Source organism: Panthera pardus, unplaced genomic scaffold (genome assembly GCF_024362965.1).
Source record: "Panthera pardus isolate Hobbes unplaced genomic scaffold, ASM2436296v1 HiC_scaffold_27, whole genome shotgun sequence".
Classification (NCBI taxonomy): domain Eukaryota; kingdom Metazoa; phylum Chordata; class Mammalia; order Carnivora; family Felidae; genus Panthera; species Panthera pardus.
The window spans coordinates 50,341,788-50,361,523 of record NW_026526843.1 but is presented as its reverse complement, the minus strand read 5'-3'; the positions used below and the strand labels follow the sequence as shown (position 1 = coordinate 50,361,523).

General features: G+C 36.2%; 1 protein-coding gene across 1 annotated transcript in view; it reads left to right on the top strand.

Moving 5' to 3' along the window:
• The window catches only part of DIAPH2 (diaphanous related formin 2), a 986,776-nt gene that overhangs the window by 252,406 nt on the left and 714,634 nt on the right, over positions 1-19,736 (top strand). Inside the window, exon 10 of the mRNA XM_053891427.1 lies at positions 16,655-16,765. Within this exon, the coding sequence (XP_053747402.1) occupies positions 16,655-16,765 (111 nt within the window). The remainder of the gene's footprint in view (positions 1-16,654; positions 16,766-19,736) is intronic.

Below are 19,736 nucleotides of genomic sequence, written 5' to 3'. Positions count from 1 at the left end.
TAAATATTTAAGGATCTTTGTTAGTTGTTTTTTCTCTAACTATGATTATCATTTTGGGTAAACTTTTATGGTGTGCCTTTTATATCCAATGTATTACATTTTAAATAATTGGGATATTTAATTCTACTGCTTTCCTTTTTAAAATATACTTCTTATTATATATTATAATATACTTATTATATAATATATATACTTATATATTGTACATTATATAAAAATTCTCTCAAAATTTGTTTAAGTTTTTTTTTAAATGTTTATTTATTTTTGAGAGAGACAGAGACAGAGACAGAATGCAAGCAGGGGAGGAGCAGAGAGAGAAGGAGACACAGAATCCAAAGCAAGCTCCAGGCTCCAAGCTGTGAGCATGGAGCCTGATGCAGGGCTCAAACTCATGAACCGCGAGATCATGACCTGAGCCGAAGGAGGACACTTAACCGACTGAGCCACCCAGGCGCCCCTCTCTCAAAATTTTTAATATCTCTACTGAAATATTTGAAAAAATTTGAAAGATTTGAAAACTGTACTTTTTTCTTTTAGAGACACAGCAAGTAGGGGAGAGGGAGAGAGAGAGTGAATCTTAAGTAGGCTTCATGCTCAGCATGGAGCCCAACTTGGGGCTCCATTTCATGACTGTGAGATCATGACCTGAGCCAAATTCAAGAGTTGGATGCTCAACCAAATAAGCCTCTTAGGTTCTCCTGAAAACTGTGCGTTTTAGATTACTTCTTGAAATCTTTGTTCTTGTTTCTTTAGTTGGGCTTACCTAACTAAATATCACTGGCATTCAGTCATATATAGGAGTTTGTACTTGTCCCACAATGTATGTATAGGAGAAGTAAGTGTTTTAGATACATTCAATGTTTTCATTACTTACTCAAATCAGTCACTCAAAATTACACAGCTATTGAAGTGTGGAGATGTAATTTGAAGCCAGGTCTTTGTGATGAATCATTTGTATCCTGCATTTTCTTCTTCTTAAAAATATTTTTTAAGTTTTTAAAATTTATTTTGAGAGAGAGAGCATGAACAAGGTAGGGGCAGAGAGAGGGAAAGAGAGAATCCTAAGCAGGCTCCATGCTGTCAGTGCGGAGCCTGACACAGGGCTCAAAATTAACAAACCATGAAATCATGACCTGAGTGGAAATCAAGAGTCAGACACTTAACCAACTGAGCCATCCAGGTGCCCCTGAAATTTCCTAGTTTGATGAGCTACAAAAATTAGTAATTTGTTATATGCAAAGCCTATCACTCTTACACGAATTGTGAATTGTTTTTTTTTTATTTGAACTATTTCATGTCAATGAAAAAATTTCATCTAAAATTTCAAAAATATTTTCAGAATACAGAATGAAACACAAAAGTTTAAACTTATTGTTTAAAAATTATAATTAGTGCTGTATTTTAAATGCAATAGAATTACATTTTCTATTTCTGTAGTACCCTGAGACTTCTCAAAATGTTATTATAGTCGCAGGAAGTAATTCTGTTAAAATACAGCACTAATTATATTTTTAAATAACAATTGTCTACACTTTTCTCTTTTTTTGAATTTTAAAACAGGTTATTTACTTCCCATAGAAGTTTTCAAGGTCATCTTTAAAGGGAAATTTTGGGGGCGCCTGGGTGGCTCAGTTGGTTAAGCGGCCGACTTTGGCTCAGGTCCTGATTTCACGGTCTGTGAGTTTGAGCCCCGCGTCGGGCTCTGTGCTGACAGCTCAGAGCCTGGAGCCTGTTTCAGATTCTGTGTCTCCTTCTCTCTGACCCTCCCCTGTTCATGCTCTGTCTCTGTCTCAAAAAAAAAAAAATAAATAAACGTTAAAAAAAAATTAAAGGGAAATTTTGTACTTGTGATAGGATTTTCATAATCTGCAATAGTTCCAGAAACAGAGAGACAGTAAGTCATATATCTTCATATGCTCTCTCTTCACTGACTTCCCTTCAGCTAAGTAGCATTCTTAGTTCTTACCCATACTGCAATACTTCTGATCTTACTTGTTCTTTGAACCAACCTCTCACCTTCCTTTTTTTATTTCATAGTCCCAGTCTCTAAAAGAATCATCTGGGGGTGCCTGGGTGGCTTGGTCGGTTAAGCTTCTGACTTCGGCTCAGGTTATGATCTCACAGTCCGTGAGTTCGAGCCCCGCGTCGGGCTCTGTGCTGACACCTCAGAGCCTGGAGCCTGCTTCAGATTCTGTGTCTCCCTCTCTCTCTGCCCCTCCCCTGTTCATGCTCTGTCTCTCTCTGTCTCAGAAATAAATAAACGTTAAAAAAAATTAAATAAAATACTGGGGGTCCAGTGTCTTTATTTTTTTTATTTTTTTTCCTTATTTTATTTTTATTTATTTATTTATTTATTTATTTATTTATTTATTTATTTTTTAACGTTTATTTATTTATTTATTTTTATTTTTTTATTTTTTTATTTTTTAATATATGAAATTTACTGTCAGATTGGTTTCCATACAACACCCAGTGCTCATCCCAAAAGGTGCCCTCCTGAATACCCATCACCCACCCTGCCCTCCCTCCCACCCTGCCCTCCCTCCCACCCCCCATCAACCCTCAATTTGTTCTCAGTTTTTAACAGTCTCTTATGCTTTGGCTCTCTCCCACTCTAACCTTTTTTTTTTTTTTTTTTCCTTCCCCTCCCCCATGGGTTTCTGTTATGTTTCTCAGGATCCACATAAGAGTGAAACCATATGGTATCTGTCTTTCTCTGTATGGCTTATTTCACTTAGCATCACACTCTCCAGTTCCATCCATGTTGCTACAAAAGGCCATATTTCATTTTTTCTCATTGCCACGTAGTATTCCATTGTGTATATAAACCACAATTTCTTTATCCATTCATCAGTTGATGGACATTTAGGCTCTTTCCATAATTTGGCTATTGTTGAGAGTGCCGCTATAAACATTGGGGTACAGGTGCCCCTATGCATCAGTACTCCTGTATCCCTTGGATAAATTCCTAGCAGTGCTATTGCTGGGTCATAGGGTAGGTCTATTTTTAATTTTCTGAGGAACCTCCACACTGCTTTCCAGAGCGGCTGCACCAATTTGAATTCCCACCAACAGTGCAAGAGGGTTCCCGTTTCTCCACATCCTCTCCAGCATCTATAGTCTCCTGATTTCTTCATTTTGGCCACTCTGACTGGTGTGAGGTGGTATCTGAGTGTGGTTTTGATTTGTATTTCCCTGATAAGGAGCGACGTTGAACATCTTTTCATGTGCCTGTTGGCCATCCGGATGTCTTCTTTAGAGAAGTGTCTATTCATGTCTTCTGCCCATTTCTTCACTGGGTTATTTGTTTTTCGGGTGTGGAGTTTGATGAGCTCTTTATAGATTTTGGATACTAGCCCTTTGTCCGATGTGTCATTTGCAAATATCTTTTCCCATTCCGTTGGTTGCCTTTTAGTTTTGTTGGTTGTTTCCTTTGCTGTGCAGAAGCTTTTTATCTTCATAAGGTCCCAGTAATTCACTTTTGCTTTTAATTCCCTTGCCTTTGGGGATGTGCCGAGTAAGAGATTGCTACGGCTGAGGTCAGAGAGGTCTTTTCCTGCTTTCTCCTCTAAGGTTTTGATGGTTTCCTGTCTCACATTCAGGTCCTGCATCCATTTTGAGTTTATTTTTGTGAATGGTGTGAGAAAGTGGTCTAGTTTCAACCTTCTGCATGTTGCTGTCCAGTTCTCCCAGCACCATTTGTTAAAGAGACTGTCTTTTTTGCATTGGATGTTCTTTCCTGCTTTGTCAAAGATGAGTTGGCCATACGTTTGTGGGTCTAGTTCTGGGGTTTCTATTCTATTCCATTGGTCTATGTGTCTGTTTTTATGCCAATACCATGCTGACTTGATGATGACAGCTTTGTAGTAGAGGCTAAAGTCTGGGATTGTGATGCCTCCTGCTTTGGTCTTCTTCTTCAAAATTACTTTGGCTATTCGGGGCCTTTTGTGGTTCCATATGAATTTTAGGATTGCTTGTTCTAGTTTCGAGAAGAATGCTGGTGCAATTTTGATTGGGATTGCATTGAATGTGTAGATAGCTTTGGGTAGTATTGACATTTTGACAATATTTATTCTTCCAATCCATGAGCAGGGAATGTCTTTCCATTTCTTTATATCTTCTTCAATTACCTGCATAAGCTTTCTATAGTTTTCAGCATACACATCTTTTACATCTTTGGTTAGATTTATTCCTAGGTATTTTATGCTTCTTGGTGCAATTGTGAATGGGATCAGTTTCTTCATTTGTCTTTCTGTTGCTTCATTGTTAGTGTATAAGAATGCAACTGATTTCTGCACATTGATTTTGTATCCTGCTACTTTGCTGAATTCATGTATCAGTTCTAGCAGACTTTTGGTGGAGTCTATCGGATTTTCCATGTATAATATCATGTCATCTGCAAAAAGCGAAAGCTTGACTTCATCTTTGCCAATTTTGATGCCTTTGATTTCCTTTTGTTGTCTGATTGCTGATGCTAGAACTTCCAGCACTATATTAAACAACAGCGGTGACAGTGGGCATCCCTGTCGTGTTCCTGATCTCAGGGAAAAAGCTCTCAGTTTTTCCCCGTTGAGGATGATGTTAGCTGTGGGCTTTTCATAAATGGCCTTTATGATCTTTAAATATGTTCCTTCTATCCCGACTTTCTCAAGGGTTTTTATTAAGAAAGGGTGCTGGATTTTGTCAAAGGCCTTTTCTGCATCAATTGACAGGATCATATGGTTCTTCTCTTTTTTTTTGTTAATGTGATGTATCACGTTGATCGATTTGCGAATGTTGAACCAGACCTGCATCCCAGGAATGAATCCCACTTGATCATGGTGAATAATTCTTTTTATATGCTGTTGAATTCGATTTGCTAGTATCTTATTAAGAATTTTTGCATCCATATTCATCAGGGATATTGGCCTGTAGTTCTCTTTTTTTACTGGGTCTCTGTCTGGTTTAGGAATCAAAGTAATACTGGCTTCATAGAATGAGTCTGGAAGTTTTCCTTCCCTTTCTATTTCTTGGAATAGCTTGAGAAGGATAGGTATTATCTCTGCTTTAAATGTCTGGTAGAACTCCCCTGGGAAGCCATCTGGTCCTGGACTCTTATTTGTTGGGAGATTTTTGATAACCGATTCAATTTCTTCGCTGGTTATGGGTCTGTTCAAGCTTTCTATTTCCTCCTGATTGAGTTTTGGAAGAGTGTGGGTGTTTAGAAATTTGTCCATTTCTTCCAGGTTGTCCAATTTGCTGGCATATAATTTTTCATAGTATTCCCTGATAATTGTTTGTATCTCTGAGGGATTGGTTGTAATCATTCCGTTTTCATTCATGATTTTATCTATTTGGGTCATCTCCCTTTTCTTTTTGAGAAGCCTGGCTAGAGGTTTGTCAATTTTGTTTATTTTTTCAAAAAACCAACTCTTGGTTTCGTTGATCTGCTCTACAGTTTTTTTAGATTCTATATTGTTTATTTCTGCTCTGATCTTTATTATTTCTCTTCTTCTGCTGGGTTTAGGCTGCCTTTGCTGTTCTGCTTCTATTTCCTTTAGGTGTGCTGTTAGATTTTGTATTTGGGATTTTTCTTGTTTCTTGAGATAGGCCTGGATTGCAATGTATTTTCCTCTCAGGACTGCCTTCGCTGCATCCCAAAGCGTTTGGATTGTTGTATTTTCATTTTCGTTTGTTTCCATGTATATTTTAATTTCTTCTCTAATTGCCTGGTTGACCCACTCATTCGTTAGTAGGGTGTTCTTTAACCTCCATGCATTTGGAGGTTTTCCAGACTTTTTCCTGTGGTTGATTTCAAGCTTCATAGCATTGTGGTCTGAAAGTATGCATGGTATAATTTCAATTCTTGTAAACTTATGAAGGGCTGTTTTGTGACCCAGTATATGATCTATCTTGGAGAATGTTCCATGTGCACTCGAGAAGAAAGTATATTCTGTTGCTTTGGGATGCAGAGTTCTAAATATATCTGTCAAGTCCATCTGATCCAATGTATCATTCAGGGCCCTTGTTTCTTTATTGACTGTGTGTCTAGATGATCTATCCATTTCTGTAAGTGCGGTGTTAAAGTCCCCTGCAATGACCACATTCTTATCAATAAGGTTGCTTATGTTTATGAGTAATTGTTTTATATATCTGGGGGCTCGGGTATTTGGCGCATAGACATTTATAATAGTTAGCTCTTCCTGGTGGATAGACCCTGTGATTATTATATAATGCCCTTCTTCATCTCTTGTTACAGCCTTTAATTTAAAGTCTAGTTTGTCTGATATAAGTATGGCTACTCCAGCTTTCTTTTGGCTTCCAGGAGCATGATAGATAGTTCTCCATCCCCTCACTCTCAATCTAAAGGTGTCCTCAGATCTAAAATGAGTCTCTTGTAGACAGCAAATAGATGAGTCTTGTTTTTTTATCCATTCTGATACCCTATGTCTTTTAGTTGGCGCATTTAATCCATTTACATTCAGTGTTATTATAGAAAGATATGGGTTTAGAGTCATTGTGATGTCTGTATGTTTTATGCTTGTAGTGATGTCTCTGGTACTTTGTCTCACAGGATCCCCCTTAGGATCTCTTGTAGGGCTGGTTTCGTGGTGACAAATTCCTTCAGTTTTTGTTTGTTTGGGAAGACCTTTATCTCTCCTTCTATTCTAAATGACAGACTTGCTGGATAAAGGATTCTCGGCTGCATATTTTTTCTGTTTAGCACACTGTAGATATCGTGCCAAGCCTTTCTGGCCTGCCAAGTTTCAAAGGAGAGATCAGTCACGAGTCTTATAGGTCTCCCTTTATATGTGAGGGCACGTTTATCCCTTGCTGCTTTCAGAATTTTCTCTTTATCCTTGTATTTTGCCAGTTTCACTATGATATGTCGTGCAGAAGATCGATTCAAGTTACGTCTGAAGGGAGTTCTCTGTGCCTCTTGGATTTCAATGCCTTTTTCCTTCCCCAGTTCAGGGAAGTTCTCAGCTATAATTTGTTCAAGTACCCCTTCAGCACCCTTCCCTCTCTCTTCCTCCTCTGGGATACCAATTATGCGTATATTATTTTTTTTTTAGTGTATCACTTAGTTCTCTAATTTTCCCCTCACACTCCTGGATTTTTTTATCTCTCTTTCTTTCAGCTTCCTCTTTCTCCATAACTTTATCTTCTAGTTCACCTATTCTCTCCTCTGCCTCTTCAAGCCGAGCCATCGTGGATTCCATTTTGTTTTGCATTTCGTTTAAAGCGTTTTTCAACTCCTCGTGACTGTTCCTTAGTCCCTCGATCTTTGTGGCAAGAGATTCTCTGCTGTCCTGTATACTGTTTTCAAGCCCAGCGATTAATTTTATGACTATTATTCTAAATTCACTTTCTGTTATATTATTTAAATCCTTTTTGATCAGTTCATTAGCTGTTGTTATTTCCTGGAGATTCTTCTGAGGGGAATTCTTCCGTTTGGTCATTTTGGAGAGTCCCTTGCGTGGTGAGGACCTGCAGTGCACTTCCCCTGTGCTGTGGTGTATAACTGGAGTTAGTGGGCGGGGCCGCAGTCCGACCCGATGTCTGCCCCCAGCCCACTGCTGGGGCCACAGTCAGACTGGTGTATGCCTTCTCTTCCCCTCTCCTAGGGGCGGGATTCACTGTGGGGTGGCGTGGCTGTCTGGGCTACTTGCACACTGCCAGGTTTGTGGTGCTGGGGATCTGGCGTATTAGCTGGGGTGGGTAGGCAAGGTGCACGGGGGCAGGAGGGGCAGGCTTAGCTCGCTTCTCCTTAGGTGATCCACTTCAGGAGTGGCCCTGTGGCAGCAGGAGGGAGTCAGATTGGCTGCCGGAGGTTTGGCTCCACAGAAGCACAGAGTTGGGTGTTTGCGCGGAGCGAGCAAGTTCCCTGGCAGGAACTGGTTCCCTTTGGGATTTTGGCTGGGGGATGGGTGGGGGAGATGGCGCTGGCACCTTTGTTCCCCGCCAAGCTGAGCTCTGCCTTCCGGGGGCTCAGCAGCTCTCCCTCCCTTTGTCCTCCAGCCTTCCCGCTTTCCGAGCAGAGCTGTTAACTTATGACCTCCCAGACGCTAAGTCGCGCTTGCTGTCGGAACACAGTCTGTCCGGCCCCTCCGCTTTTGCCAGCCAGACTTGGGGGCTCTGCTTGGCCGGCGAGCCGCCCCTCCGCCCTGGCTCCCTCCCGCCAGTGCGTGGAGGGCGCACCGCCTCGCCGCCCTTCCTACCCTCTTCCGTGGGCCTCTAGTCTGCGCTTGACTCCGGAGACTCCGTTCTGCTAATCCTCTGGCGGTTTTCTGGGTTCTTTAGGCAGGTGTAGGTGGAATCTAAGTGATCGGCAGGACGCGTTGTGAGCCCCGCGTCCTCCTACGCCGCCATCTTCCCAATCCTCTCTATCTCCAGTGTCTTTAAAAAAATAAAATAAAATAAAAGAATCATCTGTACTTATTTTCTCTGTTTCCTAAATTTCCTTTTACAACTCAGGATTTTCAAAGTTGTTAAAAAGGTCAACAATGATCTTCTAATTTCAAAATCCAATGGCCTTTTTCTAATCCTCATCATTTGGCAATATTAATCGCCTCCCTCCTTGAAAATTTTACTGCCTTTGGCTTTATGGTCCCCATTCTCTCCTTGCTCTCTGACTACTTTAACTGCTTTGTCTCTTTTTCATATGTTTCTCCTCTTTTTCTTGGGTATTTTTTTTCTCTCTGTTTTATCTTTGGCCCTCTTATATTATCACTTTTGTTTAGACATATATCTATACATTTACATATATACACTTGTATGCATACATATGTATTTTATTTTTCTCATGAATGTTCTCAATTGTTTCTCTAGCTTTAGCATCCAGCTATATTCTAGTGATTCCCCAGAATTATAAGTCCATCTCATCTCTCTCTGTCTTTTCAAACTTACATGTCCAAATGCTTAACTGGATATCTTAGAGACATCATAAAAATAAGAAATTAAAGATAGCATGTATATATCATATACCCATGTTCTAATACTTTACACATTACCTCATTTTAAACCTCACAGTAATTCTGGGAGAAAGATAGTAGTATCCCCATTTTATATATGAGGAAACAGGCTCATAGAGGTTAGATAACTTTCCAAGGGCCACAATGTGATTAGGAGCAAAAGTCCAGATTAGACACTAGGGAGTGTGGCTCCAGAGTACATGATCTTAACCACTACACAGTACCTCACCTTATGAAAACTAAGCAAGTAGCCCTATACACCTCAGTAGCTCCTGCAGGCATCTCTGTGTTACATCATAGTTCACTAACTCACATATTCAATCACACCCCTGAAGCAGCAAGAAAATAATTATGTAATTATATCTAGGATATTTTGTTTAAGAATATAGGAATTATCTAATTCATTTCAGAAAGAGTTCTGTGCAGAAACAAATGTTCATGCTTACATAGACAAACCCTCAGATATATGGACTGATTCTTTATAGATTGATTTTTTTCATAGTGGTTCTCAAGTCTTCAGATTTTACTCTAAGCATACTTGTAAATTAGCTATTCGTGCACTCCTGCCATCACACATGAGGATGTAGCCTTGGATAAATCATTTATCATTTGTGAGTACAGGTAAATTTATAATAAAACAAGGTGCTACAGCTTATGAATAAGGAGAAAATTTGTGGAAAAGTAAATGAATGTGTTAAATATTAGGTGTTGAATGAATACCTGCTAGCACTTAGGAAACTTGTTCTATTTATTGACAGTTTTATATTACTATCATTTTTAGAGTGGACTTAGTATAATGGGGGGCTGTATAGATATATTTATACAATGTAGTCATTTTTCAAGTTCATATAAAAGTAACTTCTGACTTAAAGGATGTCTTTCCTTTTATGTCTATTTCAAAGATGATTAATTGTTAAATATATCTTTTTTTTGTCATGGAGGGTCACTAGTGACCTCCATTATATAAAAAGCAAGACACTTTTTAAGTTGTCATATTGGCGTCTTCAGCACCATTTGACACTATTGATTATTCCTATCAAAGTTCTCTCGATCCACAATTTCCATAATACTAACCTCTCCTTGTTTTGTCTCTTATATTTTTAAATCTTTTAAATCTTCTGTCTGTATGTTTGGCCCTAAAATATACTGCTTCCTAAGAGCTTAATTCTCACTTCTTTGGTCCTTTGCTTTGGTTCATTGCATTGCTCATTCTGTACATTGTCCTTGGACAGCCTTATCCATCCTTGTGACTTGCATCTAGTACTTCTATATGATGAATTTCTCTGAACTCTTCTTTTCCAAATTCTACTGACTCAGACAGACCCCCCCCCATATGGTCAGCTGCCTCTTGGCTGAATTTCAAATTCAATATTGTCCTTAATGCTACTTACCTTCCTATTCTTCATCCTTCTCCTTCCTACTCTAATCCTCTCTCCAATCTTAACCTGCCTTCCTTTTGTATTCTCAATCCTGGTTACCTTAGCATTATCCACTGGGTAGTATAAACCAGAAACATTATAGTCATCTTTGAATCTATTCTTCTCCATTCACCATTCCTTCAGTCACCAAATCCTACCAACTCTACTTCCTTAGTGTTGTTCTTTCCTTCATTGGTATCCCTTCCCCTCCACCTCTGCTGCCATTTGTGTATTTCAGTGCATTGTCACATCTCACCATCTTGCCATTTTTCTGGACTCTTAAATATCTTCTACCTTTTACTCTAACCCCCTTTAAATCATCTTCCACAGAGTTATAGTTTTGAAGTACAGTTCTTGTCATATCACTGCTAAAAATCCAACAAGATCTTCCCATAACCTCTAGGATTAAAATGTAGTCTTAGTACACACAAAATACTTCATCATCATCATCATCAAAATACATCATCATATCTGTAGCCTCATATTTCACCACTCTTCTGCTTATACTTCACCACTATTCTACTTACATGTTTTGGTCCAGTAATAGTGTGCTCAGAATCCTGAACATTTTATGCTGTTTTTTTCTTCTACCTCCATACCTTTGTACATGGCTTCATCTGCCTGGAATTTTTCTCCATTTCCTGATTTAATTAACTTGCTCTGTACATTTGTATCTTTCTTGTTTTGTACTTATTTGACTTAAAACATCTTTTTTCCTAACTCCTGCTGGGGTAAGATAAAGAAAGACCTTGTTAATGTCAACAAAGTACTTAATAAGGTCAAGTGTGTGACAGTGTCAATAAAATTTTAAAAGCACACTTTGTCACAGCTAGTGGCAATATGGATAATCTGTCTGAGAATGCCCTAGAGTTGGCAATTATTGTACTCCATAGCTCTTTGAATTGTGATCAGAGAGATAGATGCTTGTATAGTTTTCAGACCTGGTAAGTTAAATAAAAGTTTGTAGCATTTTTCCAATAATTTTGTGAGGATATTTCATGTTAAAATAGTTCCCCTCTCTACCACTTTGGTAAGAAATGGAATACAATTTTTTTTTTTTGTATTGCCGTGTCTCATGCTATTAAAATTTGAGATATTTCATTACCATTCACCCATTATATTTTAATCATTGTATTGAGGGCAATTAGAGGTTAAACAGAAAATCCTAAATGAATGCAGAACTTGCCTTTACAAAGTTTATAATCTCTTTTGTGATATTTCACACTCTGTATCACATCCCATACCGCAGGATGAAGACAATAGCATCTTGTGACTAAAGGATGTAGACCATTATTGTAGAAAGAAAATATACTATTATAGTAAAGGAATAATCCTAATGTGATGGAAAAACTGATAGTAATTCAGTTTAGCATATAATTATACATGGTACAAATTATTGGATCTTTATCACATGCAGAGTTGGTGGTTTTTATCTATACATATTCATGCATTTATTTGGCAGCATATTTATCATGTAGAAAAGGAGACCCCTGAAGTACAAACAAAGAAACTGTTTTAGTGGTTAAGAATCAGAATTTTGGTCCAATCCTACCATATTTATTAATAATGGACAAAATTCGCTGATTTACTGTGACGTTTAAATTTTAATTCTTGTGGAAGCTATATTTAAAACAGATATGGCAGACCATTTTGAAACTTAGACCTATTATAAAGAAACTAAGCAACAGAAAGAATCTGGAAAAATGGACTTTGTGATATTCAGTTCAAGGGTACTTGCTTTTCTTCCCAGTGTAAGGAAAAAATGCTATTCAGCAATGCCAGATTTGTGCATTGTAGTGTTGTACAAAGAATCCCAAACAGTCATGAGACATGAGTTCTAGTTCAGTCTTCATGGCTTTTTATTAGCTGCATGATCTTGGGCGAATCATCTAATATTTCTAGGTTTTCAGTTTCCTTATCTTTAAAGGAACACATCAAAACAGATTATTTGGCATTTTTAGGCAGTCCCTCCGCTTTAAAATCGCATATTCTTTATTTTGCATCTCTGAGGTTGGATTTTTTTTTTAAAGCAGATTGATTTTGCCTTATAAGCAGACAATATAGTTCAATCATGATCTTAAAGATTTATATGCTTGGAAGTTCAACATACCAATTCTGAAACTATCATTATTTGGGAATGAGTTTTGTACTTCTTTGGAGCTTAGGTTTTAGATATTAGGCAGAAGACTTTTTCCTTGAAGCCTCTAGTGCATTGCTATCCAGTCAAAGTTTCTGCATTGTCCTTCATTCATGCCGTGCAGTGTGGTAGCCAGTAGACACATAGGGCTTTTGAACACTTGAACCGTTGCTAGTGTGATTGAGCATCTGAATTTTAAATGTTATTTAATTGTAACTAAACTAAATTTAAATTGTGACTGGTGGCCCCATATTGAATAGCCTATCTCTAGCCTGTGTGTGTGTGTGTGTGTGTGTGTGTGTGTGTGTGTGTGTGTTTGTATCTGTATGCAAATGTATGCTGAATAGGGAGTGGCGTGGCAGGAAGTAAAGGAGAATGGAGACCATTATTTTGGATGATGGGATGCTACCCATACTTCATTGTTCAGGATGTATATATATGTATACACACATATACATATATACACATATACACATATATAGTGGAATATAACACATTCTGGGAATTGTTTTCTACCTTTCCTCTTTTTTTGTTTGTAATCTATTATGCATTTTGATAACCACATTGTTTTTTTTTTAATTGAGGTATAATTGACTTACATGATAAGCACTTTATATACTAGATAATATATTATTAAAATAATTGTATGCTTTCTAATTAATAGTTTCAAAGCTAGATATTTCCAGTATGTTAAACGATGCAATAGTTAAATTTTATTATATTACCCATCCTTAAAATCTTTTTTTGTGTGAATCTATGAATGGAGTTAATGAGGCATTTGAATGTGCTGGAAATTATTCTGTATTTGAAATAAAATGATATGGTTTAGAATCATGAGTTTTCTCCTTGCTGTCTGACCTTGTATAAGTTACCTGCTTTGAACCTCAGCTTCATCATCTGTGAATTAAGAATAATACTAGCACTTATGTTGAATGGTTTTTGTGAGGAAGGCATTAAATGGTGAATTATGTAAAGTCTCTTATATTGTTTGGTAATTAATAATAAGAACAGGGGCGCCTAGGTGCGTCTGTTAAGTGTCCGACTTTGGCTTACGTCATGATATTGCAGTTAGTGAGTTTGAGCCCAGCATTGAGCTCTGTGCTGACAGTTCAGAGCCTGGAGCCTGCTTCAGATTCTGTGTCTCCCTTTCTTTCTGCCCCTTCCCTCTCCCTCCCTCTCTCTCTCTCTTTCTCTCTCTCTCAACAATAAACATTAAAAAATATATAAATAAATGTGCTTTCAAATTTATTTTTTAAAAAGAATAATACTAATGATAATAGTTTAGGGTTCTGTATTTAATTATTCAGAATCTACATAATGGCTGTTTTGTGTTTATATTTAAGTAATAATATATTCTGGCATTGAAACGAATTCTATTTTTAAAATTTAATTATGTATTTGTAAACAGTGACAGTTATTTTGGTTTTGGATTGATTTTGTTATGTCCTCTAAAAAGGGCAGTAATTACATAGTAACATAAAGGGATAGACATATTTAAGATGATTTTTTTGTTCTTCACATTCATACACTATAAATGTTTTTATAAAAGGGGATCGCTGTAACAATATGTTGGAAAATGACATGATGGTATGACTATTCTGCTTATGTTATTTATATTTAATTATATGTCTATTAGAATTTGATAAACAATAAATAGTACATTGATAAACCAGTGCCATTATTTGTTTAAATTGCTGACTTCAAAGTGTCTCCTACCTATTTTGTTTGTCTTCTAATTATTTTATAGTTAATGAATGCAACTTCTTTTTTTTTTAATTTTTAAAAACTTATTTATTTTTGAGAGAGAGGCAAAGAGACAGAGAGACCGAGCACAAGCAGGGGAAGGGCAGAGAGAGGGAGTCACAGAATCCATAGCAGGCTTCAGTCCCCGAGCTGTCAGCACAGAGTCTGATGCGGGGCTTGAACTCAAGAATTGCAAGATCATGACCTGAACCAAAGTCAGTGCTTAACCAACTGAGCCACCCAGGTTCCCCTAAATGCCACTTCTTTTTTAGCATTCAGTTATACATCACATGTAAAGTATTTTATAGTATTGCTGTATTTGTCTTATTAAATGTAAAGGTATTTTGATGTTGATATATTCATTAATTTTATTGATTTTTACTATTTTTATCATCTCCTGATCTAAATACTTTTATTTGTATAAAGGTACAATTCCAAGACTCATTAACTTGTTTCTTACTGAAATGTTCTCCTGTAGGGTATTAATACAAGCCATTAAGCTAGAATTTCTTCTGGCAAAAACAATCCTAGCAGATGGCAACTTTTCTCTCTATTAATTTTGGATTAGACATGTACTTTGGCTTGTTTGGTCATGTCATAGTTGTAACATAACAAGGATCATTCAAGCACATGCAGTGATAATATATTTAATAATATGTACAGTATGCAAACTTTTATCCCATCCTATGGAAACTATATAAAGACTTACATATTTTCTTATTGTAAGTAAGAAGGTTAACTAGTCCATTAAGGCATAAATATCATAATAACTTATTTGAAATGTCTTTTACGATAACGCAAGTATTTTTAATCAATTGTCTAAGTGTTTTATATTGACATTTGAGCATTCATAGGAGTTGGACTACATTGTTCAGTTGTCATTTAGATATTTAGTAATGTTAGAAACAACTTTAGTCATCCCCTTTAAAACATACAACTTTTTATTTTTGAACCTGGATGTGAAGTGGATGGACTAATCTCCCTAAAAACAGCTTAAATGGCTAAGGTACATATGTAAAAATGAAAGGAATACTGTATTTTTAATAAAGAAATATTTAAAGGAACTGTAATTTTAAACCTTTTAATATTTTCTTTCTACTTGAAAAATAACTATTAAAATGATAGGTGGGATAGGTCAAGTCAAAATACATTTGAAATATTTTCTTTTGCTGATCTGTTTTTCTCATACTATTATTTATTTGTGTCTCCTATATATACTTGTATATATACTTGACATCTTTACCAAATCTGGTTTTCCAGGAATTCTCTGGCAATCAACTCTTTGAACACTGTACAGTGCACTCACTGCATACTTTAAAAATAATCAATTTAGGGGCGCCTAGATGGCTCAGTCAGTTCAGCGTCTGACTTGGTTTTGGCTCTGGTCATGATCTCGTGGTTTGTGAATTCGAGTACCTGGTTGAGTCTCTGTCAGCACAGAGCCTGCTTGGGATTCTCTCTCCCTCTCTCTCTGCCCTTCCCCCACTTGCTCTCTCTGTCTCTCTCTCTCCTCAAAATAAAGAAATCAACTTAAAAAAAAAAGAATGATCAATTTAAATGTGCAGCTCATCACTTAAACTATTATCTAGTTGCCGTAAACTTGAGCAGCATTCCCCAAAAAGTATGGATCAACTGGCAATTAGCACTTTGTTGATTCCCTTCTAGCTTGCAATTACCAGAAAGTAAGTCCCCTTTATACTAGGGAACCTCAATATTAGAAGGTAAGAAAAACCAAACCTTCTTTACAGTGTTAATATAATTAAGGAATCACCTTCACTTAAAAACAAACACTTCTATTTGTCACAGTGCCTTCTAGTTGATCTTAATTTACTTGCATTCATTTTTATACACAGTAAATTAATTCCTCTTAATCATATATTTTAAAACTTTATATTTTTTGCAAGTGTATCCCAATGATAGGAGGGAGAGAGTATAAATCAATATAATAGCTCCAAGTTATCACTGTTCCCTGTGTAATATCAGGGTACATTATTTGATTTATTTTAGAAAAGTGTTTATAACCATATAGAATTGAGGCCAAGTGCACTCTGAGGACAGCTGGGTATGAAAGATACATTTCATGATCTTTTAAAGGGCTATATATGCAGACTTTTGGAACTTTGAGCTTCTCAGAGAGAATTCAATATTCCTTCATATTGTTTGGCAAAACATAGCAATACTTGGCCATCCATATTTTTGTTAAAATTATTCTGGACATTAGAAACTTAATTGTTAATTTTGTTGTTTATACTAAATCATCCTTATACTTATGTAAAAATTTACATTTCTTTTTATAGTATATGTATGTATGCCTTTGCTAATGGAAAAATAATGATCTGAATGCAGTAAGTAAATATTTCCTTAATGAAAAAAAATTAACAAAATTTGCTTTCTAATTGCAGGTGGCCTGCATGCAGTTTATAAATGCCCTTGTAACTTCACCCTATGAGCTTGATTTTAGAATACATTTAAGGAATGAATTCCTGCGTTCAGGACTAAAAACAATGTTACCAGTAAGTTGTGTATACACATTTATTATGCTAATGAACTTTAATGTTTTTCTCTCATTGGACAAAAGTATTTGCAGCAGAGTAAATAAATGTACCTTGTTCTATTTGCTTTTGTAAAGCATTAGATATTTTGTAAGCTTTTCTATATTGCAGTAATGTCAGTCTCTCTATACAATTTATGATTCAGAATTCAGCTAATGTATCCAGAATGATGTGGGTGGTTTTTTTGTTGTTGTTGTTTTGTTTTGTTTTCTCAAAGTCGAAAGGGAATTTCTTTTCTTTGAATTTGAATACTGAGAACATAAAAGACTGCTGCTTTTTCTTTTTCTGCAGCCTCAATTTTCATTTAAAAGTTTTTGCTTTCCTCTTTGAACTTACATTGATGTCGTTTATATTCAGCATTAAGTGGGACGCCTGGGTGGCTCAGTCGGTTAAGCGGCAGACTTCGGCTCAGGTCATGATCTCGCGGTCTGTGAGTTCGAGCCCCGCGCCGGGCTCTGTGCTGACAGCTCAGAGCCTGGAGCCTGTTTCAGATTCTGTGTCTCCCTCTCTCTCTGCCCCTCCCCTGTTCATGCTCTGTCTCTCCTTGTCTCAAAAATAAATAAAAAACGTTAAAAAAATATATTCAGCATTAAGTATGTATAGAATTTGGATTAGTATATTCTAGACACATTTCTTAAGAATGGTATTCTTGTTACAATGCTGTAGGAACTTTTCTTAAAAATAATTCCTTAAATTGAATATGAATATATGCAATAATTAACATTTTTGAAACAACTTTACAGCTTGATCTGAGATAAAGTACACTTATAAGCACAAATACAACTAATGTGACTTTTTATTTTGTCTAATATGTTAACTGAAGAGGGATTTTGTTTAAACATGGCATTGTTAAAAGACAATTGTTTAAACTCACTAGTCTCACACCTGAGAAAAAAGAAGCAAAAGGGAGTAAATATATATAATATGTACACATATACACACATATATATATATATGTGTGTGTATGTATTATATATATGTTATATAAATGTATATAATACTTAAAGTACTAGAAATACCAAAATAAGGGACATTTCCTGGTGAAGAATGAGTGTGTAGCATGCATCTGTAACTCGTGCTCTGATAGTCTTAACTGAAAGTAGTTGGAATTCATCATCATAAAATGTACCATAGACTTGGGTCTACTGAAACCCATTTTGATAAGATGTATGCTTTGGTGTATCTGGTTTTAGAAAAGTTCAGTTCTACTTTGAATGGTCCTTTAACCCATGACTTTAAAAAGGAAGGAGTTGATTGCAGTTAATCAAAACACATTTTAAGTGACTTATATTGAGGTTCACTATGCAGGTAACTTAGGCACATTCATTAGTTATGGTGTGTGTAACCCGTATTCTTGTGTTGTCACAAATCTTTCCTCATGAAAGGTCTGTGGGCTTAGGTAGCTACAGATAATGTTACAGTCTTGATTCTAGTGTGGCTTTTGAGTTGTTGGCTTCCATGCTTGTCCTCACTGGGCTGGTCCTCTGTTTCTAAGAGAGTAATAATGTCTTTGGACATTTTCTGGCTACAAGGGCTCCTTAGCATCCTCTGCTCACTTACTAATATGCCACATTTTTTGTATTAGTTGTTGCTATTATTCTTCCATCTTTTGTTTCCCTGTATCTATTATAATTTAACATTCATTTTCTGCCTTATACTACTGAATATCTGATTGAGAAAATTGTGACTCTCAGTTTATTTAAGTTCTGTTTTCAGAAAGAGTATGAATGGTAGCTCTTGTCCTTTTCTACTTTTCTCTGCTGTGTTCATCTTTGCTGGGTTCAGTGGTCTCATGGTATGTTACTCACTTGTTTACACTGACAATGAAGATTTTGCATCAGTGATTCTAAGCTTAAGCCTTTTGTGGCAACATGTACTTCTTAATATATGCATTCCTAATATATGTATCCAGTTAGATTTTTCTTTAAGTGTCACATCTCTTCAGTATGTCCTGATTCCTATATCTCAGTTGTTTCCTCAGCAAGAGAAAAGAAGAAAGTGTCATGTTTCTGCCTCCTAAAGTTTTGTAAAGCAACAAACAAAGATTCTCAATATTTTTTCTAAGACAATGGAGTGATATATGATTAAATACAGCCCAGGTTATCAACTAAAGAATTTGGACATGTACCCCTAGAGATAATCTATCAAAATCTCATTGGGGGTAAGGCAGAGATGTTTGGTTTGAAAAGAAAAACAAACCCTCCCCAGGTATTTCTTATATATGAGAATCAGAATCCAGAAAGATAGACCCAGAAGGTTAGATATTCTTTCTTTAATACCATAGATTTCACCACTGATGTTGTTCTTGTACTTTTTTCATCACATTTGGAACAAAGGTCTGAATGGTCATACTTTAATGTACATTAGATGTACCTAATTATGTCAATTATCTAATTGACTCACTATCTAATTTCCTAAATATTTAAGCTTAAACTTCTAGAACTTTGTTAATATTAAACATCTGTACACATGCATGGAAGCTTAATAATATATTCATAGGAGAGTTTTTTAAATCCTCACTTTTTTTCCTGTTTATTCTTACTTTATACTCCATTCTAACAGGAGGAGCTCCCTAATTTTCTAGAATGTATCACATTCAAAACAGCAAATTAGATGTGGCTAAAGCTAATTCAAATTGTTGGTACATGAATAAAAAATTATCACAAACCTATCTGGTTGTATGAACATGTTGAATCCATTTATTGTATACCTGAAACTAATATTACACTGTATGTTAACTTACTGGAATTCAAATAAAAACTTAAAAAAAACATATCTGGAATCATTAAGTGTTAGAGAGAATGATTCTTAGTGTTTTAATAACCCCTGAGACCATTGTAATATTATAGTACAGTGAAACATTTTTCATACAATAACCAGAATCCTCAAGATAAGGATTATTTTAATTATATTCTGTAAGAAAGACAGATAC